Source organism: Narcine bancroftii, chromosome 12 (genome assembly GCF_036971445.1).
Source record: "Narcine bancroftii isolate sNarBan1 chromosome 12, sNarBan1.hap1, whole genome shotgun sequence".
Taxonomy (NCBI): Eukaryota; Metazoa; Chordata; class Chondrichthyes; order Torpediniformes; family Narcinidae; genus Narcine; species Narcine bancroftii.
Window position 1 is genome coordinate 4,910,914 of NC_091480.1, and position 26,838 is coordinate 4,937,751.

Consider the following 26,838-nt stretch of genomic DNA (forward strand, 5'->3'; position numbering starts at 1 on the left):
CACTGCTCACCTGGAGTTCCAACTGTCCCAGCCAATTTTTATCCCTTACGTTGGCCATCTACATGCAGAGTCTGGGTCCTTGTTGACCACAGACTGCATTAATTGCTCATACTGACTCCAGTTCAAATACTCGTTTTTGGTTAAAGTGCATTAGGACATTCTCAGCTCAGGAACCATTTTCTTCCTTTCTAGTTTTAGAAGAAACCTTAAAGGATACATGGATAAGATGGGTTTAGAGGGAATATAGGCCAAGGTCTAGAACATCCATTCTCAACCAGTGCCCCCCCCACCTTAGGACTCTGCTTAAAGTTTATGGGCCCCCTTCCCTGTGAAGCAGTCCTTTAGTTGGTTTCTTCCCTACTTCTCTCCTACTGACTACATAAAAAATATTTTATGATGGGTAAGTGGGTCTTTGTGTCAATGTGGGAAGGTTGGGCCAAGGGGCCTGTTTCCACACTCTGTAACTCTAACATGTAACCCCACCCCCTCTCATTTGCTCTCTACCCAGCATTACACATCTTCCTTTCTCCCATTTTAATGTGAATACTCACAGTCTTAAACTAGCAAGGTAGCTTTCATGTGATGAGAAACTCCATTTCAGCAAGGTGGTGCTGTAATGTGAAGGTCTAGAACAGCCATTAACCTTTTTTTTTCCGCAATGGCCCCTTAGGACTCTGCTCAGAGTTTATGGGCCCTCTTCCCTGTGAAGCAGTCAAGTTTAGTTGGTTTCTTCTGTATTTCTCTGCTACCAACTAGAACCAGAGAACGTTATAACAGAGGAAAGCAGGCCTTTCAGCCCTCCTAGTCTGTACCGAACTATTTTTCTGCCTAATCCCATTAACCTGCACCCAGTCCATAACCTTCCAAACCCCTCCCAACCATACATCTGTCCAAATTCTTCTTAAATGTTAAAATTGAGCCTGCTTTCACTAATTCAGCTGACAGCTCGTTCCACACTCCCACCACTCTCTGTATGAAGTTCCCCCTAAACTTTTCCCCTTTCACCCTTAACCCATTTCCTCTGGTTTGTATCTCACCTACCCTCAGTAGAAAAATCCAACCTTCTCTGTCTATCTCCTTCATAATTTTGTAAACTTTTATCAAATCCCCTTCATTCTTCTACGCTCCAGGGAATAGCATCTTAACCTGCATAAAAAAATATTTGGATTTCAGTCCATGGCCCCCTTAAATGAGATGTGACCCTCAGGGTATGGCCCGCTTTGAGAAAGGCTGTTCGAGAACAGTCACCAATATTTCCTATTTTACAAGTGCCAGTAAGCTTGTAGTGCATTTTCTGTTTTATGTAGAGATTATTGAGTCTGCACAGTTGTTTTAACATTTACTCAAATGATCTGGATAGAATTCCTTTAGGATGCATCTGAGAGGGATCCAGGGGAGCATTGGATTTTCAGATAAATAACACAGAAAGCTGGTGAACAGAGCACAGGGGATTTTGGGCCATACATCACTGTGGATTGAGAATTAGTTAATAAATGAAAGTACCTCATTTATTGACTGTGAGAAACATAAATTGGAAGTGAATGGTATATATTGCAAGAAGATACGAGGACAAAGACAGAAGTGTTGGAGAAACTCAGCAGGTCTCGCAGTGACCATTTGAGGGAGCAGTCATCGTCGGAGTGGTAAGGCTTTGGCTCAACAAGCTTCAGCAAGAACAGGTAAGAGGTGAGGGAAAGTAATTGAAGTGAGAAAAGGAACAAAAGGATTCAGTTGGTATGTATAGGTAAGGGCAGGCTTTATATATCATATATTTTGTTCCTCTAGTCATAAACCATGGCAATGGAACCCAAGGCAGGGGAACACTCCTCTTGAAGAATGTGGGTCATCAGGAAAGCCAGTAGTATTCCCGATTACTTCATCTGCGAGATTTGCATCCAGCTACAGCTCATGATGAGCCGAAGTAAGGAATCGGAGCTGGAGTTGGATGAACTCCAGATCATTTGGGAGGCAGAGGGGATGACAGACAGAAGTTACAGGGACACTATAACACTTAGGAGGCAGAAGGAGGGAAAAAGCAGGGAGTGCAAAGCACCCCTGTGGCCATGTCCTCAATAACATTGTGGATACTGATTGGGGAGGTGGGGGGAACAATCTACCAGGCACAAGCTACAGTGATCGGGTCTCTGGTCCTGTGGCTAAGAAGGGAACAGAGGAGACGAGGCAAACTGTACTGATAGGGGATTCCATCGTTAGGGGGACAGATAAGAGGTTCCGTGGAAGTGATCGAGTATCCTGGATGGTATGTTTCCTCCCTGTTGCCAGGGTCCAAGGTATTTCAGATAGTTCATGGCATTCTCAGGTGGGAAGGTGAACAGCCAAATGTCGTGGTCCATATAGAGACCAATGGTATGGGTAGGAAAGGTGAAGTGGTCCTGCAAGGAGAGTTCAAGGAGTTAGGTGTTAGGTTGAAGGACAGGACTCCAGAGTTTTGATCTCAGGATTCCTACCCATGCCACACACTAGTGAGGTTAGAAATAGGAGGATAATGCAGCTTAACACTTGGCTACAGACAAAGTGAAGGTTTCTGGATTATTTGGCTCTTTTTCAAGGCAAGTAGTACCTCTTCTGATGGGATGGATTTCATTTAACTGGAGGGGGACTAATATCCTTGTGGAAAAGTTTGCTAGTGCTGCTCCAGTGAGTTTAAACTAGATATACGGGGGGTTGGCGGAAACCAGAGCAGATAGAGGAATGGAGGAGGGAAAAGATGATGTGAAAATTACATGCACCATTAGAAGTCAACAGGTTGAATATGATGGAAATGTTCTCAGGTGCATCCATTTCAATGCTAGAATTGAAGGAAAGACAGATGAAGTTAGAGCATGGATTGGCACGTAAAATTATGATAGATATTATGGCCATGTGGCCATTGGTAGCAGGAGGGCCAAGACCGGCGGCTCGATATTCCTGGCTTCCATTGTTTTAGACGAGATAACATTTGGTGGGGGGAAAGGAATAAAAGGGGAAATATCACGCTCAGGCAGGACAGGCCAAATGGATCATCTACTGAGACTATGTGGGTGCAGCTGAAGAACGGGAAAGGTATGAACACACTCATGGGGTTGTATAATAGACTAGCCAATAGTCAGTGAGAATTCTGTAGGGATAGCAGACAGCTGTAGGCAACAAAGTTGTGAAAATAGGAGATTTTAACTTTCTACATATTGACTGGGACTCCCACACTGTAAAAGGGCTGGACGGCTTGGAGTTTGTCAAATGTGTTCAGGAGAGCTTTCTAAATCAGTATATAGAGATACCAACTGTAATGTGCGTCAAAAGAACCAAAGACTTGTTGATCCAAACCAAGGCTTTTATTAACTAAAAGACTGGACCATATCACAAGTAGGTCGACCAGTCCAGAATGACCTGGTCTGGCTAGGAGCAATCCTTTAAGATCTGGCAGTAGGTGTAGCTACACTCTCAACCAATCACAATCATCCTACACTACTATCTGTACATATGTACATATACACATTGGTGATAGAATCTGTACTATCACACCAACTAAAGAGAGTGCAATACTGGATCCCATATTAAGGAAGGAGATAGAACAGGTGACAGGAGTATATGTAGGGGAACATTTTGGGTCCAGTGATCATAATGCCATTAGTTTCAAATTAATTGTGGAGAAGGACAGGTCTGGATCTTGGTTGAGATTTCAAATTGGAGAAAGGCTAATTTTGAGGAAATGAGAAAGGCCCTAGAATGTGTGGATTGGGATGTCATTTTTGGGCAAGGATGTGATGTGAGATGTAAGTGGGGGATGTTCAAAAGTGAAATTTTGAGGATTAAAGGCAAGGTTGGTAGGCATAGGGAACCTCGGTTTTTGAGGGATAGTGGGGATCTAATTTGGAAGAAGAGGCGTATTGTAGATATAGGCAAATGAGGTACCTGTGGAGTTAAAAAAAAGCAAGAAAACCCTCGAGAAAGAAATCAGGAAGACTGAAAGAAGACATGAGGTTTGGCAGACAATATGAAGTAAAATCCTCAGGGTTTCTACAGGTATATTAAAAGCAAAAGGATAGTAAGGGACAAAATTGTTCCTCTTGAAGATCAGAGTGGTCGGCTTTGTATGGCACCAAAAGGGATGGAGATTTTAAATATGTTTTTTCATCAGTATTCACTTAGGAAACAGGCAGAGTCGTGGGAGTAAAGAAAGCAAGCAGTGAGATCATGGAACCTGTACAGATTAAAGAGGAGGAAGTGTTTGGTGTCTTAAAGCAAATAAGGGTGGATAAATCCCCAGGGCCTGACAAGATATTCCCTCAGACCTTGAGGAAGGCCCGTGTAGAAATTGCAGGGGCCCTGGCAGAAATATTTAAAATGTCCTTAGCCATACGTGTGGTGCCAGAGGATTGGAGGGTAGCTCATGGTGTTCCGTTGTTTAAAAAAAGTAAACCTGAAAATTGTAGGCTGATGAGCCTGACGTCAGTAGTAAGTAAATTACTGATCGGATGTACAATTATTTGGATGGCCAGAAACTGATTAAGAATAATTCCACGTTCTCTTCTTGTTGTTGTGTTGTAGCTGTCATTCTCAGCTGTGGAGATCGACTCCTCAGCTGGTCCCCCTCCCGTCAGTGGTTTTTTTGTCATGCGCATCGCGCATGCGCGGTTGCGCACTTTTGCTTGGCTCCGCAAGCCATTTTTGTAGTCCCGAGCTCGGGACTTCAACTGACCTGAGGGAGCGGGCTTCTCTCTCCACAGTGGGCCTCCTCGGACAGGTAAGGCCTTCACCTTCTTCCGATGTCTTTTCTTCTTTCTTCTTCTCTTCTTCCCGTTGCTTTCGACTTTTCTTTCTTCGCTGCCATTTTTTTCCCACCTTTACTTTCACTTTATTTTAATTTTTGTGTTTGTGCCTTTGTGTTTTCTGTGTTTTTTTTAAAACTTTTACGGAGAGGGCTGGAGTTCCCCGACCGGCCACTACTCCATCACGTGACTCCTCGATTAAGAATAATTAACATGACTTTGTGCATGGTAGATCTTGTTTAACCATTCTTATTGAGTTTTTTGAAGAGAGGTTACCAGGAAAGCTGATAAAGGAAAGGCTGTGGCTGTTGTCTACATGGACTTTAGTAAGGTCTTTGACAAGGTCTCACATGGGAGATTCAGATGCTAGGTATTCATGGTCAAATATTAAACTGGATGAGAGAAGCCAGAGAGTATTGTTGGATGATTGCTTCTCAGACTGGAGGCCTGTGATTAGTGGTGTGCCTGAGGGATCAGTGCTGGGACCATTGATGTTTGTCATCAATATCAATGATATGAATGATAATGTGGTAAATCGGATCAGCAAGTTTGCAGATGACATTAAAATTGGAGGTGCTGTGGACAGTGAAAAAGATTTTTGAAGTTTGCTGAGGGATCTGGATCAGCTGGAAAAATGGGCTGAAAGATGGAATTTAATGCAGATGTGTGAAGTGTTACGTTTTGGAAGGACAAACAAAGAAAGGAAATACATGGCATATGGTCGGCCACTGAGGAAAGCGGAAGAACAGAGGGATCTAGGAATACAGATACATAATTCCCTGAAAGTGGCATCACAGGTAAATAGGGTTGTAAAGAGAGATTCTGGCATGTTGGCCTTCATAAATCAAAGTAATGAGTACAGGAGTTGGGATGTTATGGTAAAGTTGTATTAGACATTGATGAGGCCAAATTTGGAGTATTGTGTACCATTTTGGTCACCTAACTACAGGAAAGAAATGAATAAGATAGAAAACGTGCAGAGATTTACTAGGATGTTGCCTGGACTTCAGAAACGGAGTTACGGGGAAAGGTTAAATAGGTTAGGACTTTATTCCCTGGAGTGTAGAAGAATGAGGGGAGATTTGATTGAGGCATTTAAAATTATGAGGGGGATAGATAGAGTTAGTGAAGGTAGGTGAGATACAAACCAAAGGACATGAGTTATGAGAGAAAGGGGAATAGTTTATGGGGAACCTCTTCACACAAGAGTGTGAATTGAGCTCCCAGCTGAGGTGGTGAATGCAGGTTCAATTTTAACATTTAAGAAGAACTTGGACAGGTACATGGGACTAGGCAAAAAAAAAGGTTCAGCACAGACTGGAAAGACCAAAGGGGCCTGTTTCTATGCTGTAATGCTTATGGTTCTAATAAATAATCGGCGTTTCAGGCCTGTGCCCTTCGTCAGGGTAAAATGCAGGCAGGCGTCTGAATTATAAGGGTGGGGATAAGTGAAGAATGGGCAGGGGGAGGAGTACAGACCAACAGCCAAAAGGTAATCATTGGATATGGATAGGACACCAGAGAGGAAAGTTGAGAATTGACTTGGGGTGGGGGGGGGGGGGTTTGTGTTTGGCTCTGGAAACAGAGTTGGAGGGAAGAGAGAGAGAGAGAGAGATGGAGCTAAAGGAGACTTGGGGGAAGGGTTAACGGAAACCAGGTAAGTCGACTGAGGGGCTTGACAAGACTTCACATGAAGGACTTTGAACAATTTTATTTTCCGTTCCTACATGAAGAAGTCTTTTCAGTTGAAGAAGGGCTGAAAGATTTCACCAGATTGTTGGGATGGTGGATCTGATCCATAGACAGAGTGATTGAGAAGATAGAACAAAAATTCAGTTTTAGAATCTGGGGGTGAATGATTTTGGGAAAGAGGGGAATTGTCTTCAGTGATGAGAGTGAATCTTTATCTCAGAGAGCTGGGGAGCTACAGTCATTGAATTCATTCACAACACATATCAATAGGTTTCTGGACATTTGTCAAGAGAGCACAACTGAGTGTCCTGTTTGGTTGCATCATTGTGTGGGAAAGGAGCTGCAAAGCATCTGACTGGAAGTCAATACGGAGGAACATTAAAACAGCTGAGAAGATCACTAGGGTCCCCTTTCCTCCATTGACCACATTCACCAGGAATGTTGCTGAAAGATCAAAGAATTATTGAGGATCCTGAACGGTTCATTCCTGTTCAGGTCATGTCATCATTAGAATATACTCAGAGGCAGAAGTAGGATCCACCACAAGCAGGTGTCTGCAGATGCTGGAAACCTGGACACACATGGAGACCAGCTCATGGGAACTAGATATCAGAACTGGGATTCAAGAGGGCACTGAAGGCAAGAAGGGCTCCCGAAGAACCTTGGGTGTTGAAGGCTTCCTGATCATATTGGAGGTTTGGATTGGAGCTCGGGTTGCCGATGGATCAAACATGAGTTTGTGTGGCTGCAGAGGCAGCAGGAATGCTGGAGGGAAATCCATGGACACTGAAGGGGTTCTTTTTTGCTTCTCTTAATGCTCACGGTGACTCTTTGTTTGCCTTACGCAGAAGTGTACCATGTATATAACATTTTTAATGTGGCAATTACCTTAAAATATGCTGAGTTCCTGCACTTCGTGTGTTGCCTCCAACCACGTTATCTCGACTTGGAGAATTGGCCTACACACTCATGGGCACCACCATGTGATATGTTGACTTTACATTAAATTCAAAACCAGAGATAGAACAAAACAAATATTTACTGTGGTGATCAGATTGAGAAACCTTTTCCCCTTGTTACTGTGACCCAAGGTAATTTGTGCAGTCCCAGGCCTGCAGGCATCTTGGCCACGTTTCTGACCTGGGAGTCCTGAATGCAGTCAGTGGGTTGGGGTCAGCCTGTCTATAGGGTGGAGTCAGGGTTCCCTGTCCCATCCCGTCAACTCACAGCGCGTCGTCGGGGCGAAGCGGATTTAACATGGCACCAGCCCCGGAACCAGCGAAACCATTCCTGGCGACAAGAATGCGGAGAGGAGATGAGCAGGCGGTGACCGCAGGAAGGCGGTGGGCAGATGGGATCACGTGGGGGTGGGACAAGTGGATGTGCCACCCCCGGAGGCGCGGTCACGTGGGAGGCGCCGCCGCCGCCATTTTGTCGGCAGTTGTATTTAGGGTGGCAGTGCGGAGCGTGAGGTAGTGGCGCTCGGTCAGTCAGCAGCATCACCCCGGCACGGAGCCGCAGCAGAAGGAGCAGGAGCCCGCCCGCCTTGTGTCTACCCGCAGCTGACGAGATGTCCTCCACCGGAGCTCCCGAGTATTCGTCCTTCTTCGGGGTGATTGGCGCCTCGGCGGCCATGGTCTTCAGCGGTGAGTGCGGGCGGCGAGTGGGGTCCCGGTCATAGCTACGGATTCCGCTGGTGTCCCGGCTCCCCCCCTCCCTCTCAGCCAGGAGGCGCGGCCGGGGGGGGTGGGGGGAAGTAGGCGAGACCGACTGTCAGTGTTGGCTGCGGCGGACGCCCCCGCCCCGTCCGCCCGCCCGCCATCCTACGACAGCGGGGCCACTGCGGCTCCGTCCGTCACAGGCGAGGCGGCGCTCGGGTGTTTCCGGCGGCGGCGCCGGGGAAGCTCTTCGGAGCGAGCGAGCGCGCGCGCTCCCGGGCTGGTCACAGGACGCGGGGGCGAGCGTGCACATACGTGGACTGCAACACTTTTTTCATGATCTAATTGGCAATTTCGCTGTGGTGTCTTCACATCAATGGTGTCTGTCCCTGCCACGTGACCACCTGCCACGTGACCACCTGCCAATCTTCAGGGCCCTGCAGTGTGTGAAATGAAGCAGAATTGGATAACATGGTTAATCAATCCTCCAGCAGAGATCATTTGTCGTCAGGCATATGGTTGGAACTGCAGGAGCCATGAATTAGTTTCAGTACTGCCAGATTTGGATTGCAACTGGCATCTAATTTAGGAAATTTACCCCCATGGGTTTGCCTTTTTGTTTTTCCTCTTTTGAAACTGGGATTCGTATTGCAATGGTATGGTATTGATGAGCCCATCATCAGAAAACCATGATCACATTGAATGGTGGAGCAGGCTTGATGGGCTGGATGGCCACCTCCTAGTTCTTATAGAAATACTAATCCTGTTTCAAGATTGATCAGGTTGTTAAATGTGAATGCAAAGGTTCCAACTAATGGTTACCACTTTGGGTCTTGCGGAGTTATAACCACTGGTCCTTTTGCCCCTTGCTGATCCTTTGAATCCAATTTGCCTGCATTAGAACTGTACCTGATGTTTTGCCTAATTAAGTATCTGTCTAACTACCTCATTGTGTTGTCTTGGTCTGTTTTATTCCATTATTTTAATTCTTCAGGCTGGCCTGATTTAAATTGTTTTTCCTTGTACTAACCTGGATTTCTAAGGGTCTGTTTTCTTTGGCTTGGCTTCGCGGACGAAGATTTATGGAGGGGGTAAAAAAGTCCACGTCAGCTGCAGGCTCGTTTGTGGCTGACCAGTCCGATGCGGGACAGGCAGACACGATTGCAGCGGTTGCAAGGGAAAATTGGTTGGTTGGGGTTGGGTGTTGGGTTTTTCCTCCTTTGCCTTTTGTCAGTGAGGTGGGCTCTGCGGTCTTCTTCAAAGGAGGCTGCTGCCCGCCAAACTGTGAGGCGCCAAGATGCACGGTTTGAGGCGTTATCAGCCCACTGGCGGTGGTCAATGTGGCAGGCACCAAGAGATTTCTTTAGGCAGTCCTTGTACCTTTTCTTTGGTGCACCTCTGTCACGGTGGCCAGTGGAGAGCTCGCCATATAATACGATCTTGGGAAGGCGATGGTCCTCCATTCTGGAGACGTGACCCATCCAGCGCAGCTGGATCTTCAGCAGCGTGGACTCGATGCTGTCTGTAGAGCTTTCAAAAATATCAAAGTGATATTTTGATCTATCTATTGATCTCTATGTGAAAATTTCTGGAGGATGTTCAACTCAAATTTTACCCTGTTTAAATGTGATCAGGTTACCCCATAACATTTGTATCTATGGTGAGAGAAATGGTTTCTGGTTTAAATTTGCTTCTGAACTTTAGAGTAGCTGATCATGTGGTAGTGATTGGAGCTATGATGTAAATGGCCAATCTTTAACCACAGTGATCAGCCACCAATGGCACTTGACATTTGAACAAGTCTGATATTATAGCATCAAACCTTTAGAGATGGTGTCTTTGCAGTGTATGTTTACACTGTATTTGATTCTGTAAATATCCCATGACATTCTTTAACTATTGTACCTGGTCAATATTTATCTGGTAGTTGACTTCATTAAGCAGATTTGCCCAGTCACTGTTCTCTGGAACTTGACTGCTATTTCCCATGTCACAAGTAACTACACTAAAAATATTACTGGAATATCCCAAGGATTAGATTGGAGAGAAAAAAAAGGTACTGTACAAAATAAAGGTCCTTAAGTGGTCGGCTGCTTGTCGCACCTTCTAGCGACATCAGCAGCACTGCCCTTGGTTTACCATTCTTCAACTCTACCTGTGACAGAACATTTCCATTTATTCCACTTAACTGTTGTAATGTTTTGTGTACTGATGGGGCTGTTGGTTGATCTTGCTGCATCTAATCTGAGAGACATTTCAGGCTTTTACGTGGGAAGTGATGGTGATAAAGCTGCACTGCACAATTTTAGGAGCTGCAGTTGAGATTGAAATAGGCTTTGTCTGTTCTGTAGCTATTGTTCCAAGTGTGAATTTGGATGGAGTGACCAGTGGATTCATGTGGCGGAAATTAAGAATGGGAGCAGTTCCAGTAATTTATTTTTTCCAGAAAACTATCAAAGTGACAACTTAATGTCACGACTTCTGCCAAAATCAGACTCTACTTTCTTGTTTTGAATCTACTGATTCCTCATTATGGTTATTGGGGATATCCATCTGAATGTCCAAACAACATTGGAGAGCTACTTGGCCCTCTGATCTGCTCTGCCACTTAATAAAATCATGGTGCCCTGATTACATTCCAGTCTGCATTCCTGTCTAGAGATAACCATTCATCCCTTTACTTATCAAGAATCTTGTTATTCAGATTTTTTCCTTTCTACTTAAGAAATATTGCCTTCAGTCTTAAACAGGTGGCCACATTTAAACGGATTCCATAAGACCATAATGCAGATGATCAAAAATAAGCTTTTCAGGCCATCGAGTCTGCCCCGCCATTGAATCATGAGCTGATCTATTTTCCCACAGCTCCATAACCTTTGGTCCCTGGCTAATCAAGAACCTATCATTCTCTGCCTTAAATACACCCAATGATCTGCCTTTGGCAACAATTCCACAGATTCACCAACCTCTGACTGAAGAAAATCCTCTGCATCTCTGTTCGAAGCGGATCCCCTTCAATCCTGAAGTTCCTTCTAGATTCTTTCTCAGAAGAAATATCACAAGAAAAAGAAACAGAAATAGGCCATTCAGCCATTGAGTCTGTACTGCAAATCCACCATGATCTAATCTGTTCTCGCATCTAATTCCAAGCTCCAGCCTTTTTCCCATATCCCTTTATACCTTGATTAATTAGATACCTATCAATCTCCTTTCTCCCCAAACTCCCCCAATGATTGGGCCTTCACAGCTGTATGTGGCAGTGAATTCCACAAATCCACAACCCTCTGGCTGAAGAAATTTCTCCTTTTATCTGTTTTAAATGGGTACCTTCTAATTTTAAGACTGCCCGCTTGCCTTGGATTCACCCACCAAGGGAAATGTCTTATTCAAATCAACTGACCAATCCTTTCAGCATTCAAAATGGTTCTATGAGATCCCCTCTCATTTTTCTATACTCCAATGACTTGAGTCCAAGAGATGCTAAGCGTTGCACAGGAATCATCCTGGTAAATCTTCTCTGTACTCTCTCCAACATTATTACATCCCTTTAAGATAAGGGGTCCAAAATGGTACACAGTTACTCCAAATGAGGTCCTCATCAACACCTCTTTACTCTGATACACTATTCCCCTTGAATGCCCACATAGTACTCACTTTCTTACTGTTGATCCAACCTGATGGCTAGCCTTTAGGTTATCCTTCACGAGGACCCCCAAGTCCCTTTGCACTTTTGAATTTTGAATTTTCTCCTCATTCAAATAATAATCTGCTTATTTCCTCTTCCAAAATGTACCACTCTACATTTCTCAACATTGGGCAAAGAAATGGCAGATGAGATTCAATCTCCTAAGTTATCCAAGTCTCTCTGCAACCTTTCAGTTTCTTCAACACTTCCTGCTACTCCACCTATCTTGGTGTCATCTGCAAAATTTGTCACAAAGCCATTCAATCCATAATCTAAATCATCAATATACATTGTAAAAAGAAATGGCACCAACACAGAACCATGCGGAACATCACTAGTCACCGGCAACAAGATCCCTTTGCTTTCAGCCTATCAGCGAATTCTCCACCCAATCTAATATCTTGCCTGTAATTCAATGGGATTTCATCTTATTAACCAGCCTCTTATGCGAAACCTTATCAAAGGCCGTTTGAAAATTAAATACACATCTACATCCTTTCCCTTGTCCAACATACTTGAGATTTCCTCAAACAATTCCATTAGGTCAGGCAGGATCTTTTTATGAAACTATGCTGGCTTGGACCTATCATGTCACACACCCTTGAGTATTTCATAACCTCGTCCTTGAGGATCAACTCCAATAACTTTCCAACTACTGAAGTCAGACTAATAGACCTATAATTTCCTTTCTCCTGCCTCCCTCCTTTATTAAACAGTGGAACTACATTTGCGACCTTCAGAACCATGCCAAGAGACTATTGATATCTGGAAAATCAATTCCAATACCTCCACAATCTCCAAAGCCACCTCCTTCAGAACCTGTGGGTGTACCTCATCTGGTCTGGCTTTTCTATCTTTATCATCTTACTAAGCACCATCTCTCTAGTAATCCTGACTGTACTTAATTCTATTCCCTGAGACCTCTGACTATCAGATATATTCCTATTGTCTTCCTCAGTGAACTCTGACGCCAAATCCACATTTAGTTCCTCTCTATAATAATGGTCAAGACTTCTCAATCGTGTTTGAATCCAATTGCCTTTACTTCAGTGGCTACAAGCCTGGCCTATCTGGCCATTCTTCATAACTCTGCCCATGGGTTAGAATAAATGGAATCTTAACTTGTTACTTAACAGATTACCTTTATTGAACGACAAGCTCTTCACACCAGCTTGTTGAAGTACTGATTCTTGGTAAGAATGTAAAATTCATGCTATGGTTGTCATTTTTAAAATGAAAGGATGGAGTTGATGTCCTGGAGGTAAAAGCTCAGTTGGGGGGTAGTGGGAGAAAACACAGATACTGGCAATTGGCTGGTTGGGAAAAGTTGTTGATTTGGAATTTTACCACCACTGTATTTTCACTCAGTCCAGAATGGCTTCAACCAAGTTGTACATTGATACTTTCCCATTCACTTGCTGAATTGAAACTGGTTAATTAAGATGATTAATTTGCCAGATTGCTTGATTATATTAAATCTAAGCACAATATTCTCGTTTTGCTCGACCTCCATCAGATTGTGTTGACTTGAAATTCCAACATTTGCAGTCTCTTCAGATCTCAAATGACCACGTAACAGGGTTTATCTCCTGTTTTGGGGAGTTGATTTGAATTTGTTACAGAGGAATCGGAGGGAAAAAATGGGAACATTGTATGTTCCCTTAACCTTGAAGTTGATCTAAACAACTTTGTACTGTTTATTGACTTTCAAAGATAGCAGAATAATCTTGTCCTGAGCTGTTTCAACAGGCACTTCCAAATAGTAAAAGCTATCTGGTAGTTGTTTGTTAGAGCAGGTTTGGAAGTTTAAAAAAAAAATCCCATCTCACATTGATGGACTGAATTATAATCCAGTATCCCACCCAGACTGTATTGCAACTTTTTAATGTCTAGGTTTTGACCCATTTGTTTCCCAATTGATTCAATCTTCTGCAAATGGAATGGCTTGTTGAGGAAACCTATTGTTTCACATTGGATTCTTGTGATGCCATTTGTCTCGCCTTTCTCAAGGAGGATGTTGTTTTCTTGAATGCTGTATTCATTTTGTTTCATTGACCTTCAACTTGCTGGAAATACTGGATAAATATCCAGCACATTCAACAGTTGCAGAAATCCTAAACTTGCTGCACCAATTGGTTTGGTTCAGTCACCTTTTACACTGAGGTCAAATGATTTTAAAATCCCTCAAGTAAGGGTAGCATGGAAGTTCCAGAGAATGGATTGAAAAGGGTTTTACCAGTGGGGTGGTGGGAAGGTGGAGGATCCAGCTGCCTGGGGTGAAGCAGTCTTGCATTTGGGAACATTTTAAAATGGTTTGCCTGAAGGAGTGATGCAATAGGCAAGGAATAAAAGTGGTATTTTAGAATGTTTAAAATTTAGATTTGCAGCACGGTAACAGGCCCTTTTGTCCCATGCAACTGAATTGATCTACAACTCTGGTACATTTTGAAGGGTGGTAGGAATCTGGAGGAAACCCACGTATACGGGGAGAACATACAGACTTTACAGACAGCATGGGATTTGAACATGGTTACTGGCACTGTGACAGCATTGTGCTAACAGCTACGCTAAGTGTGCTGCCCTGGTTGAATATGGTGGAACCGAGGAATCGTGATTGCATATCCATACATACTGAGGTTGAGATGTTAGCTGAGTGATTCAAAGTAAACGCTAGATGTTAGACTAGTCTGGTCACCTCATCCCAGAAAAGGTGTTTGGATTAGAGAAGGTGGAAGGAAAAGGAATGAAGACTAGAAAAATGTATCTGAGAGATTTGGATAGGGCTGCAGTTTAGTTTTGGAACCCAATACTGAAGGAAGACATGGCTTGGCTTTTGAGTAAATGGATCAGAAATCAAATACCTATTTTAGGGTTGGAGAAGATGGGTGGGGGCAGAGGCAGCGGATTGAGAATTTTGTGTAGTGATAAGGGCAGTAACAGATTTAAACTTGGAACAGTGACCTGGGTGAAAGGGTTAGGTTGGGATGGTCTGTTGTTAGCAAATTGTTGCACTAATTCCTCATAGTATTGATTCCATTTGAATTTGAAATTTTGTGGAGTAATTAAATGAATTTATCTAATCAAATTGTATGACTGATGAGGTCAAATGTTCATTCTGTTCCTCATTACAATATTTGAAGCCATTTTCCAATTGGAAGAGTTAAATGAGGTTCAGGTCTTGTCCCTGGTTATTATTGAAAGTGCTTCAGAAGTTTTCTGTCTGGTCACATTTCTGACATTTGGTGGCTTATGGAAAACCTTGCTTGATTTGGTGTTTGGGGAAAAGATCTACAGGGTTGGAGGCTGAGTTACAACAGTCCTGTTTTTCCGTTCTGGGTCTAGTATGAAGGTTCTGAATACTCTGCAGTAATCTTTAAAACTTCCTCATTGAATATTCTTCTCTAAAGTGGTTAAATGTTGAAGTTGAATTGTTCAAAGCCATGTTTGCAATCTGCTCCTGGTCTTGACCCTTGTTAGGCAACTGTGGATGGAGGCAATGGTCAAAGAGTTTTGAAATTGTTTATCCAGTTAATGAACTTGTACATCTTCAGTCATAAAGGCACTGAATAGACCAGCAGGTATTGTCCAGGGTAGTTTTTTTTTTCTAAAGGCTCTTTGCTTTTTGATTATGGAAATGAATATGAAATTACCAATCTAATTAATCTAGATCGTTTCTGCAGTAAGAAATTAGTTGGCCCACATCTAACTACAGAATATTTTGGTTTAAAATATTTTTTGAGACTACAATTAAGGTGTCATCTTGACTAATTATAATCCTTGTTTCTGTCTCAGTTAGAGTATTGTAGCCAAACACTGCTGAAAGGTGTTTGTGAAAGCATCTTGAGAATGTGGATGGGTTAAATTGAGGAGAAACAGCCTAGTTCAGCATAGAACTGAAATGATCTTAGTAGACGTTAAAGCAGAATATTTAAATGGAGGAGTCTGAGTTTCCTTGTACATGCAGGGAGAGCAGATAGGAAAGTAAAAGGAGAAGCATTGCTACAGATGTGCTTGAGATACTAATCAAAAGCTTCCAGAGATCTGAAGGGGTGGTTTGAGGAAAGGTTGGGCCAATACTTCATCAGAGGAGCTTGTTTAAAAAGGGGTGTTGACAAGATGGTCACTGCAGTTGGCCCTCTTCTTTGGGAATACAGGACTGTTGGGGATACTGGTAAGAAATGTGGAGGTAGCAATTCATACAAGAAGGTAGCTCAACCAACCCTGAGCTTGAAGCATTAAATGTATGGTGTAAACATGTTGTCCTGATTGAGTAATCATGAATTTAATACTTGTTTGAGCTCTGTACAAGACCCTAGTTGTAATGCTGAAAGTTCTTGGGTCAGGTATCTGTGGAGAGGACCTTTTGGTGAAAAATCATTGACCTGTGGACTTCCACCATCTGCAGGTTATTTGGCTTCAGTTATAGAAGGGCTGTAACATGGGTTGTAGATGCTCATCATGGTTATACCTCATAGTCTAGGATGATGGCCTTTGTTCCATTGATCCACAGAGCAAAGGCGCCTGTGCGTGTATTTCTTTAATGGGCACTTGATGTTGGTCTCCAGGAAGCACGCGATACTTCTCAAATCAACCAACTAATTCCAATGGCAAGGAAACCATGATGATTGGAGCTGATGGATTTTTTTGCAGCGTTCATTCACCTGCACAACTGTTGAGTTTGAAGTAGCTTTGTCCACCTGTTCCACTTTAGAGATCTTTGTCATGGACCTTGCCCTCGCTATGGGTGACCCTACCAGGAACATAGGTCCAGACAGCATCACTCTCAGGATCACTCAAGCTTCTCCACCTTAACAATCCACAGATAAGATAGAACATAGAAAGCTACAGAACATTACAGGCCCTTTGGCTCTCAATGTTGTGCTGGCCCATATATTTCTTTATAATAAGTACTAAACCCTCTGTATCATTTAACCCTCTATTTTCCTTCCATCCTGTCTAAGAGTCTCTTAAATTCTGCTAACGTTTCGGCCTCCACCACCATTCCAGGCATCCACAACTCTATATTCCTGCCCTGGGAAGCAGGTGCTGGCTGACTACCCTATCTATGCCTTTCATAATCTTGTAGACCTCTAGCAAGTCTCTTCTCATCCTTCTTTGCTCCAAAGAGAAGTACCAGCTCTCCTAACCTTGCCTTATAAGACTTGTTTCCCAATCCAGGTAATATCCTGGTAAATCTTTTCTGCATCCTCTCCATAGCTTCCACTCCCTTCCTATAATGAGGTGATCAGAAATAAACATAATACTCTGTGTGGTCTCACTAGAGATTTGTCGAGTTGCATCATGACCTCTCGCCTCTTGAGTGCAATCCTTCTATTAATGAAGCTTAACATCCCATAAGCTTTGCAGCAACCTTGAGGGATGTATGGATTTGTCTCCAAGGTAGGAAAAGTCTGGGTTTGACTTGGGGCTGAGCTCAGTTGTTGAGAACATCCAGTTAAAATGATCCTGGTTTTGAATTTCAAATAATTAAGGACTGTAAATGCTAGTCAAGTTGTTTTGTGCATCGGACTTGACAGTTGGTGCAATTTTGGTTCAGTGTAAGCTTTGGTCTCTTGACTGCGGCTTTGATCTCGATCCATTAGAATATCGAGATGTGATTAATTTGTTTGCAATTCAAATACAGAGGTTGTGATGGGTAGCCAACTCAGATAAAATAAGTGCATTTGTCTGGGGAGGGGTGGGGGGAACAATTTTGAAAGTTCTGAAGCCTGACAGTGTTTAACCTGAAGTTTGGCTATACTGCTTTGAGAAGTGTGGGGGGTAGTGGTTGATCATCTTGGCTACTGAACCTTTAATTCATTTAAATGGACATTAATCAGGTAATCAACTTTGTTCTTTTAAGAATAATATGACAGAACTGACATTAGTGTAGTCGATCTACACTGATCCCAAAAGCCTGTGAGTGGTTTGCATCCCCCTCTGGGGGATGCCACCTCTCCTGGCAGCACATTCAAAGCACCTACCATTGTGTAATTTGCCCTGCATATCTCCTTAAATCGCCATTACTTGTGCCCTAGGATTCTCAGAAAGTTCTCGTTTTGTTCTCTGACCCAATATTGCTGGTAGTGGTAATTTTTGTTGGAGATTTGCCAGTAACCAAGATCTGCCATAATGGTGAGCACCATCTGGTGCTATATTGTGTAAGATGCAGATCTGTGGAATCCGTCCACCTTCCAATAATCTGGGTTGAGAATTCTTCAAGCTGCTGTTTCTAGATACCCACTCTTCTGATTTGCTACGAGTAGATGTTTGCTAATGCACCATTTTGTTCTTCAGTTGAGTGTCTTGCTCTAATCAAATTTTCTCCCAATTGTACACATTTTTGATTTGTTTTTTTTTCTTTAGCTCTGGGAGCTGCTTATGGAACAGCCAAAAGTGGGACAGGAATTGCTGCCATGTCAGTCATGAGGCCTGAACTTATCATGAAATCCATCATTCCTGTCGTCATGGCAGGTATCATTGCTATCTATGGACTAGTGGTGGCAGTACTAATTGCCAACTCGCTCACAGAAGACATATCACTATTCAAGTAAGTATCTCGAGAAGCGGATGGTTAGAAATTTTCAGTGCTCTTAAATTAAGTTGATGTTTTAGAATTGAGAAGTGAATTGGTGGTGTTGTGGAAAAGTGTTTGAGTGGTTGAGCCATAAAGAAGCAAGCTCCAGCATCTGTAATGTGGACATTTCATGTTCTTTAAGGTTTTTCCATTTGTGTGTAGGCAATCATTCTTGTATATTGTCCTTGAAGGGTTAACTTGAGAACTTAGTCAGCTGAGCCGTATCTGTGGGAGAAAAGGAAATGTCGACATTTCCGGTTGAAAGGTCAGCCATTCGTTTCCCACTGCCGTCTGACCTGCTGAGTTCCTCTGGTGATCTGAGTAAGCTCCAGATTCCAATATCTGAGTTCTCCTTAAATATTGGTTGAGTATCTTGTACGTTGTTCCAATGAACGTAAAGGAATTGGAAATAATTATTGGTCAGTTTATAGGCAGCAGGAATTGGGTCAGAGTAAATGTTAGAGCCTTTGGCCAGTCGTGCCAAGATCTTGGGGATAGGAAGTGGGGGGGGTGGGGTGTAGAAGTGAATGAAGGGGAGCTGTGTACCTCTTGGACTACTTGTCTACTAGGTCCTTCAGTATTGTGCTAAAATGGGCATATCTCAACAGGTACAGTGCTATATCCGGCCAAGTGGCAGGCAGCATTAAGCTCACTTCAGTTTTGTTGGGTCTAGATAATATTGAAGAATTGTGGTTGCAAGAAGCTGACCATGGCAAACCATGGCCATGGATGGTTGAGTTTAATGGCAAAGGGGGTCAAATGTAATGGTTGGGTTTGTGCTGGGCATAAGTGGTAGCCAGTCACATGGACATCTACTGTGCTTTGTTTTAAGTAAATGGTAAAAGTCAATTAAAAAGCTATTTGGCCCATCAAGTCTTTGGCAGATTTAAGACGTTCTAACATTAGAATGAAGATTGCATTGAGATGCAGCTGTCATGTGAAGTTTAGGCTAGTTTGGTTTGGCTGTGAGCTTTACCTGTCTTGGGCACCTTGCAAATGCTTTCCAATAAGAGAAGTTTGCCCCTGGACTGTTATGGCACTAACTTGATTGCTTTATTAGTTGCACCTTTGATGTCGGTTGGTGCAGCTGTTTTATGCAAATAAAACAGTGAGTACCTGAGCTGGGCCAGGTAATGTGGTATGTTCTAAAGTAGAAGTGTTCCCAGTGAACAATGGAAAAAGGGTGTTTTAAGTTGGTTGAGTTTTGGTGCTTGGATGAAGTAGCCAGAAAAATTTCTTCATTTGTTTTTTTTAGTCAGGAGAAAATGCAGAACAACCTTTTAGATGGTGTATTTTTAGTGAAGTGTATTTCCTGTTAGTAACTTAGCAGTTGATTAAAATTTATTGCAGGTGTGTTTCTAAAAGTCCAATAAGCAGTGCTTCCCCCCCCCCCCCCAAAAAAAAATTATTGAGCTTTAGAAACAACTTTGTACTAAGCAGTGCTTCTGAGGAAATGGTGCCACTGACACGGTAAGTACCTTGCTCCTACTCGGTGAAATTGTTCTCAATTTATTTGCATAAAACAGCTGCACAAACTCCCATCAAAGGTGCAACTACAGCAATCAAGTTAGTGCCATAACAGTCCAGGGGGAAACTTCTCTTATTGGAAGGCATTTGCAAGGTGCCCAAGACGGGTAAAGCTCACAGCCAAACCAAACTAGCCTAAACTTCACATGACAACTGCATCTCAATGCAATCTTCATTATAATGTTAATGTTAGAACGTCTTAAATCTGCCAGAGACTTGTGGTTGAGGACTTTGTCTCTGTTCTGGACATGCTGAATTTTGCTAGTTTCACTAATTGTGCAGCATCATTTAAACTTTGATTATCAAAAAACTTGTGTAGAATTCAGCATGTACATAACTTGCAAACCTGAGATGGGACTTTCTGAAAAGAGTTCCATTTTGCTACCTTGTTGTAATATTTTGAGGGAAAACTGTTCTTGAGCAGTAGTTATTTCTGTTCTTGTCCATCCTGGTGTCTGTACATACAGAAGCCTTCAATATTGGGTAGATACATCTGTGGTGTTTGACTTGATCACCTATTTGAGTTGAAGGTCTGTAGTGCCACTCTCATAAACCTTGTTTTTCAAAGTTAAGGAATAATTTTTTTTGTATCCATGCACTGGGCACAAATACCCAAGATGTGGAATGATATGGAATGTTGCAGCAGAGAACAGCCCCTTTGGTCCACAATGTTGTACTGACTTGTGTAAACCTACTCCATAACAGTCTAACCCTTCCCCACCTCACAGCTGTAACCCTCTAATTTTTTTTTTGCATCCATGTGCCGGTCTCTTTTAAATGTTCATATTGTACCAGCCTCCACCACCAGCCCTGGTAATGCATTCCAGGCACATGTCACTTTGTTTAAAACAAAAATCCTTATTTGTGTCTCCCTTGAACTTTCCTCCATGCACTTTAAACAGATGACCTCTGGTGTTTGCTATTGTCCCAGGAAAAAAGTGCTGGCTGTCCACCCTATCTAAGCCTCGAGTCTTGTCTCGTCCTTCATCACTCCAAAGAGAAAAGCTCTACCTTGGTCACCCTTTCTGTGTGAGACATGATCTTCATTCTGTCTAACATCCTGGTACATTCCCTGTGATATGAGAGCTGTTTTGTGGAAAGCAGAGTAGTGAACTCTTGAATCCAGTAATGAATCTCCATGAGCTGGAGACTGCCTGAGGGAGACTGGAAGGAGGGAGGGGGGGTGGTGTGGCTGAGGGAGACCAGGGAGCGACTGAGTGAGGGGCACAGCTTCCTGGTGCCTGAGGTAGGACTCTGGGCTCACTGGCCAGCATGGTAAAGCCTTGTCTGACTGAATAACTGACCAGAGATGTTACTCCATTGAGTGGGAAGAACATTGATCAAGTTTTTTAAAATGTCACTGGAGCAAATTGGGAAATGAGCAAACATGTGTTCCTGGAACAAGACTCTGCTTCTGGCTTTCTGTTCACTTCCATGGATGATGCTGAATTTTTCCAACAATTTGTATTTGTTTTAAATTCCAGCATTTGGCAGCTTTGTCCCATATACTGAAGCCACTGGCAATGTCTTGCCAGGCAATGCCTGTACTCAATGTGCCCAGCTTGAGCAGCTGAGATTGGTTCCAGTTCTCAGCATAGCAATGTACATTTTCCAATGAAAATAGATACTGACTCGATTGTAAGGCGGCCAGGAATGGTAAAACAAATCTAACTGCGGGCTGCTGTACTTGGTGGGAGCTTTAAATCTTGGTTCTAGCAAGTATTTGATTCAGTGACTACAACATCTACATTCAAAGTTGATGGAATAGTATTGAGCATCAGGTTTCCAGTGAGAATTCCACAAGCATCAATCCGTTGTTTCGTAGTGTACAAATGTTTGACCTTGGCCTGGTCAGGGGCAGGTGCTGCATGGAGTCCAGCTCTGGCTCACAGGCCTGGTCAGGGACAGCATGTGTTGCAGAACTCTATCCTTGCCGCTGATTTCTTATTCAACCTCTGATCTGCAGTAGAGTTTGAAGTTTAAAAAAAACACAACAGGAAATTTGACTGAGATCAAAGAACCTCTAGCGAGATGGACGTTGTTGAATTCTGGCCTATATTCTACATGTTGCATTCAGGTCTGTGAATACATTGGGAATTTAATGGTGCCTTGCTTAATTTGCTGCAGTTCGCATTCTGACTCAGGCAGGGTGGAACCCTTTTAACTACGTGCTCTTTCTGAACTCCACCATTTGGCTGGAATATCTTTTGACTCGTTGCATGTTTTTAGGTGATTATTAACCTGATTGTTGCTCCAAGTAACTGATCTCCATGGGTTTCAACCTACCCAGTTCTCCCAAATATGGACTTCATTCCAAAATTAATGGTTATTTTTCTGGTCTGCAGCCTTGACATGGCTTGTTGAAGTGAGGCAGTTTTTAATCTGAAGTGACTTGTTTTGCAGTGTCTACGCTTGCCTGCAATGGTCAGGTTGAGGTCCGCTCCTAGAGCACCAGTTAATATGAAGGGATACCCAGTGAAAAAGTTGCTCCACCTTGGGAGCACCCTGACTGGTTGATGAATGGCATGTCACAAATTAACTTTTTTGTTTGCATTGCAGGAGTTTCCTTCAGCTGGGTGCTGGTCTGAGTGTGGGACTGAGTGGTCTTGCTGCTGGTTTTGCCATTGGCATAGTAGGTGACGCTGGGGTACGCGGAACTGCACAGCAGCCTCGATTATTCGTCGGGATGATCCTCATCCTCATTTTTGCTGAAGTGTTGGGTCTGTACGGTTTGATTGTTGCCCTGATCCTTTCCACAAAATAAATTCCACTACTAGAAAATTCAGCTCCATCCTTATGGTCTTAACTGCAGAATGTGTACAGATGTCTCAGTTTGGTAGTCAATCTCTTGTAAATGCACAATGTTAGTGACTCTTGTCTGTTGTGTGTATTTTGCTATTGAATTTGGGTTTAGTGGCTCCTAAACGTGTGCAATTTCCAATCCCTATTACGATTGAGGAGCACTCCGATTACTCTAGAGTTGTAAGTTTCATTTCTTTTCATTGGATTTTATTTAAAATATTCATGCATTAAATAATGGAGCAAGATTTCTGGAGACCCATGATATAGTAGATTGTTGCACTGTCAGTAATTGTGTTTGCTCAGATCACTCTGGATGTAATAATTGGTAAAGATTGGATCTGATCCTAATCCTTTTGTGTACTGGTATTGGAGTGAGTCTACTTGTGTTTTTAACATCCTGAGGCACATGTAAATGTTTCAAGTAGTAAAATGTATGCCTATTCATGAGGTGTGCACCCAACATTGGGTTCCACAATTCTGATGTTTCCAAATAAAAAAAATCCTCAACCATGCGCAAGTTGCTGACAATTTAATTTCTTTGAGTTGAGAATGAGTTTCAGCTCCTTGATTGTGGTCTTGGAACATCTACAATCTTAAACGGCACGTGCCAGAGGCATTCAAGAAGCTGGCAGGTTTGATTTACCATTTTGTATTGTCTTGTCATCGGTTTGTGCAAAAAGTGAGACTCCTTGAAATGGGACGGAAAGCCACACTGACTACTGAATTCCGACTTGAACATGAACATCCTTTGAGGTAAAAGTGCCCACTGTATAAGAAAGCAAAGGTAGTTACTGACTTATCCAAAACCATTTCATTTGTCCCAATTCAACTATTGTGTCATCCAATTAATTCATTTTTTGCTTTTGCATAGAAAAACCTTTCATGTCCTATAACCTTCTGACCAGCTGCTCGATTTCTAGACTTTGGAATTCTCCCAACCTTAAATGTTTAAACAAATCTGAGTGTCAACATTTTGGTCTCTTATAGCCTGATCTATGAGTATGCCTTGATTTTTGGTAAACGAGTCTCATTTCATGATTTGTCATTTTGACCTCTGCCCAAATTAATGGAATTTTTTTAAACCATTAACTGAGCTGAGATTTTCCACTTTACAAATTCTTCACCCTGATTTTAAAAAAAATGTGCATAATAATTTCCCTAATGTGCTGAGTCTGGGCTAAAAATATATGTAACTGAGGAGGATGCTTTCCCCAAATCTCCCCCTTGCACTGACTTTCCCTCACCAGTTGCTGGTATGCTTCTCTCATCTAATGTTGGACTTTATTCCTGTCTTAAACCATCTTCAGAAATATACACCACAGGTGGTGGGGTATATGGAGTGAACTGCAATCTGTGGTTTAGAGGTAAGAGTATTAGCTCCCTTTAAGAAACACAGGTGGGAGGGGTGTGGGCTGGAGGGCATGTTGTAAGACAGCCTAATATTTTTGGAATTAGAACCAGTAATAGCAGAAATAGGATCTTAAAGGTGTGGCAACATTGTGTTTTGTATTTCGCCAGGATGTATACCATACATTCCTCTTTTTATAAAAAAAACTAAACCATTCTACCCCATAACACTCAATTTTTTTTCCATCCATGTGGCTGTCTAAGAGTCTCTTAAATGCCCTCAATATTTCAGCATCCACCACCATCCCTGGGAAGGCATTCCAGGAACCCACAACTTTAAAAAAAAAATACTTGCCCCCTAAACTTCCCTCCTTTCACTTTGTACACATGTCCTCTGTGGTGTCTGCTGATCCTGCCCTGGGAAACAGGTGCTGGCTGTCCACCCTATCTATGCCTCTCATAGTCATGTAGCCTTCTATCAAGTCTCCTTTCATCCTTCTACACTCGAAAGAGAAAAGTCCCAGCTCTATTGCCTCATAAAGACTTGCTTCCCAATCCAGCAACATCCTGGTAAATCTCTTGCACCCTCTCCTCCTCTCCTCAGCTTCCACATCCTTCTTGCAATGAGGTGACCAGAACTGAACACAATGTGGTCTCATCAAAGATTTGTAACATTGATGAATCCCAGCATCACATAGGCCTTCTTAACTATCCTATCAACCTGTGCAGCGACCTTGAGGGATGGATGAATTTGAACCCTAAGGTCCCTTTATTCATCCACACTCTTAACTCTGTACTCTGCCTCCTGGTTTGTCCCTTCAAAATGCATCACTTCACACGAATCCAGATTGAAATCTGGAATATGATCTTAAAGGTGTGGCAACATTGTGTCTTGTACAGATTGAAATCCACCTGCCACAATTAAACTAAGGCTACTGGTTGTGAATGGTACCGCATAGTTCTGTATATAAGTCAGTCGGCATATAGGTTGACCCCCCCCCCCCACCCCCAATTTTAATGGTTTTATGTTATATCCAGTGTATAAATTGACGCCCCCTTTTTGGGCTGTCCGGGCCTCCCAGGAACAAACCAATTTTTTTTTTAAAAAACACCCCAATTGCAAGTAACAAAGCTGTAAATTTAAATTTTTTAAAAGCCTCAGCCTCCCAGACAGCAGCAGCAAAGGCCCACGGAGCTGGAGCTGGAGTGGCAACATCATGCTCTCGGCAGGAGCAGGAACTTCAGTCCACCAGGCAGGAGCAGGAGCAGCAGCGGTGACCTCGGGGTCCCAGGTAGGAGTGCTCAGCGGTGGGGTGGTGCTTCCAGCATAACTTGTACACTGAATCAACATCAATCTGGGTTTTTGGTGAATTTAAGGTCTCAAAAGTATATCCGGAGTTAAGTTGACCCCCCGCCTTTTGAGAATTTTTTTTAGGGTTTCACGACTCGACTTTTACGCCAAAATATATGATACCCACTTTAAACATGTTCTCCAGCATGTGAAAGATTCTGACTGTCCACCGTATCAATGGCTCTCATAATTTTAAGCTATCACATCACCAATACCCCTCCCCAGTTCAGCCTCGACATCCACCAGAACTGCACCCAGTATTCAAGGTGCAGAATGACGAAAGTTTTATATCACTGCCACATGACTTTGAGATTCAATGCCTGGTTCAAGTGTTTCAAATGCCTTTGTTACCACCCTATCTACTTGTGTGGCTATTTTAAAGGAGTTATGGACCTGGACCTCTAGATCCCACTGCACATCAATGCTTTTAAGAATCTTGTCAGTAATTGTATACATTACCCTTGTATCTGACCTCCCAGTGAAACCATAGAACATTACAGCATAGAAATGGGCATCTTTGATCCTTCTAGTCTGTGCTTAACTTTTTTTTGCCTAGTCCCACTGGCCTGCCATACCTCCCTCATCCACATACCTATCCAAATTCCTCTTGAATGTTAAAATTGAGTCTGCGCTCACCACTTCAGCTGGCAGCTCACCACTCTCTGTGTGAAGAAATTCCCCTCATGCTGCTTCCCCTCTAAACTTTTCCTCTTTCACTCTTATCCTCTGGTTTGTATCTCTCCTCCCTTCAGTGGAAAAAGCCTATTTACTCTTACGTTTTCTGTGTCTGTCTCCCTCATAATTTTAAATCCCTCTATCAAATCTCCCCTCATTTTTCTACGCTCCAGGGAATAAAGTCCTAACCTGTTTAACCTTTAACTCAGTTCCAGGCAACATCTTCGTAAATCTCTGCACACTTTCTATCTTATTGATATCTTTCCTGCAACACATTCCACAGTTCCAGATTAACTTCTAGATTATTGGTAGTGTAGAGATAAAATGGTTCTTGGATTGGATCTTTCTGATGCTCTTTCCCATCCATTATTTAATCCCTAGATTTGCATCTGGTTGCCAACATGGAGTCTCACCTATCTCGTGTTGGACTCACCTGCTTTTGGGGTTCTTAATCACAAAAAGCTTTGTGCTTGAGAAGAAACAATTGAGGGAACGACATCTGTGAAGGGAAATGGACAGTTGACATTTTGGCATGAGGCAGTTCAAGATTGTTCAGTGTGGGGAGGAACCATCATTAAAATGATCTTAAATTGCTGGGTGTTCAATTTTAAATAGATTGTTAAATGCAAAATAACCATTGTGAAGAAACTCTGAGCCTCTTAACCATTTTCCTCTGGCATTCACTCACTAGTTTCAGATAAGCTTGCAGTTTCCATGCCAATACCTTTATTCAATGTACCCTTGGCAAGGACAGG

General features: G+C 42.8%; 1 protein-coding gene across 2 annotated transcripts; it reads left to right on the forward strand.

The window, feature by feature from the left end:
• Positions 1-7,875: 7,875 nt before the first annotated feature.
• On the forward strand, positions 7,876-26,677 carry atp6v0cb (ATPase H+ transporting V0 subunit cb). Of its 2 annotated transcripts, XM_069905538.1 has the most exons (4): positions 7,876-8,107; positions 18,171-18,354; positions 25,214-25,349; positions 26,465-26,677. In XM_069905538.1, exons 1-4 carry the CDS (start codon positions 8,032-8,034, stop codon positions 26,555-26,557), a joined length of 489 nt encoding a protein of 162 aa, XP_069761639.1. In that variant the 5' UTR covers positions 7,876-8,031; the 3' UTR covers positions 26,558-26,677. The 2 variants fall into 2 exon arrangements, with proteins under 2 accessions (XP_069761639.1, XP_069761640.1); XM_069905539.1 differs by lacking the exons at positions 25,214-25,349; positions 26,465-26,677 and adding an exon at positions 22,468-23,222 and having other exon boundaries at positions 7,881-8,107.
• The last annotated feature ends 161 nt before the right edge of the window (positions 26,678-26,838 follow it).

Excerpts from the sequence above, each read along its gene's own strand:
- atp6v0cb (XM_069905538.1), top strand. The coding sequence starts at position 8,032 with ATGTCCTCCACCGGAGCTCCCGAGTATTCGTCCTTCTTCGGGGTGATT. Across the intron at positions 18,355-25,213 it reads GAAGACATATCACTATTCAA|CCTCAGCCTCCCAGACAGCA; the intron begins GTAAGTATCTCG and ends ATTTTTTAAAAG. Across the intron at positions 25,350-26,464 it reads CGGTGACCTCGGGGTCCCAG|ATTTGCATCTGGTTGCCAAC; the intron begins GTAGGAGTGCTC and ends TTTAATCCCTAG.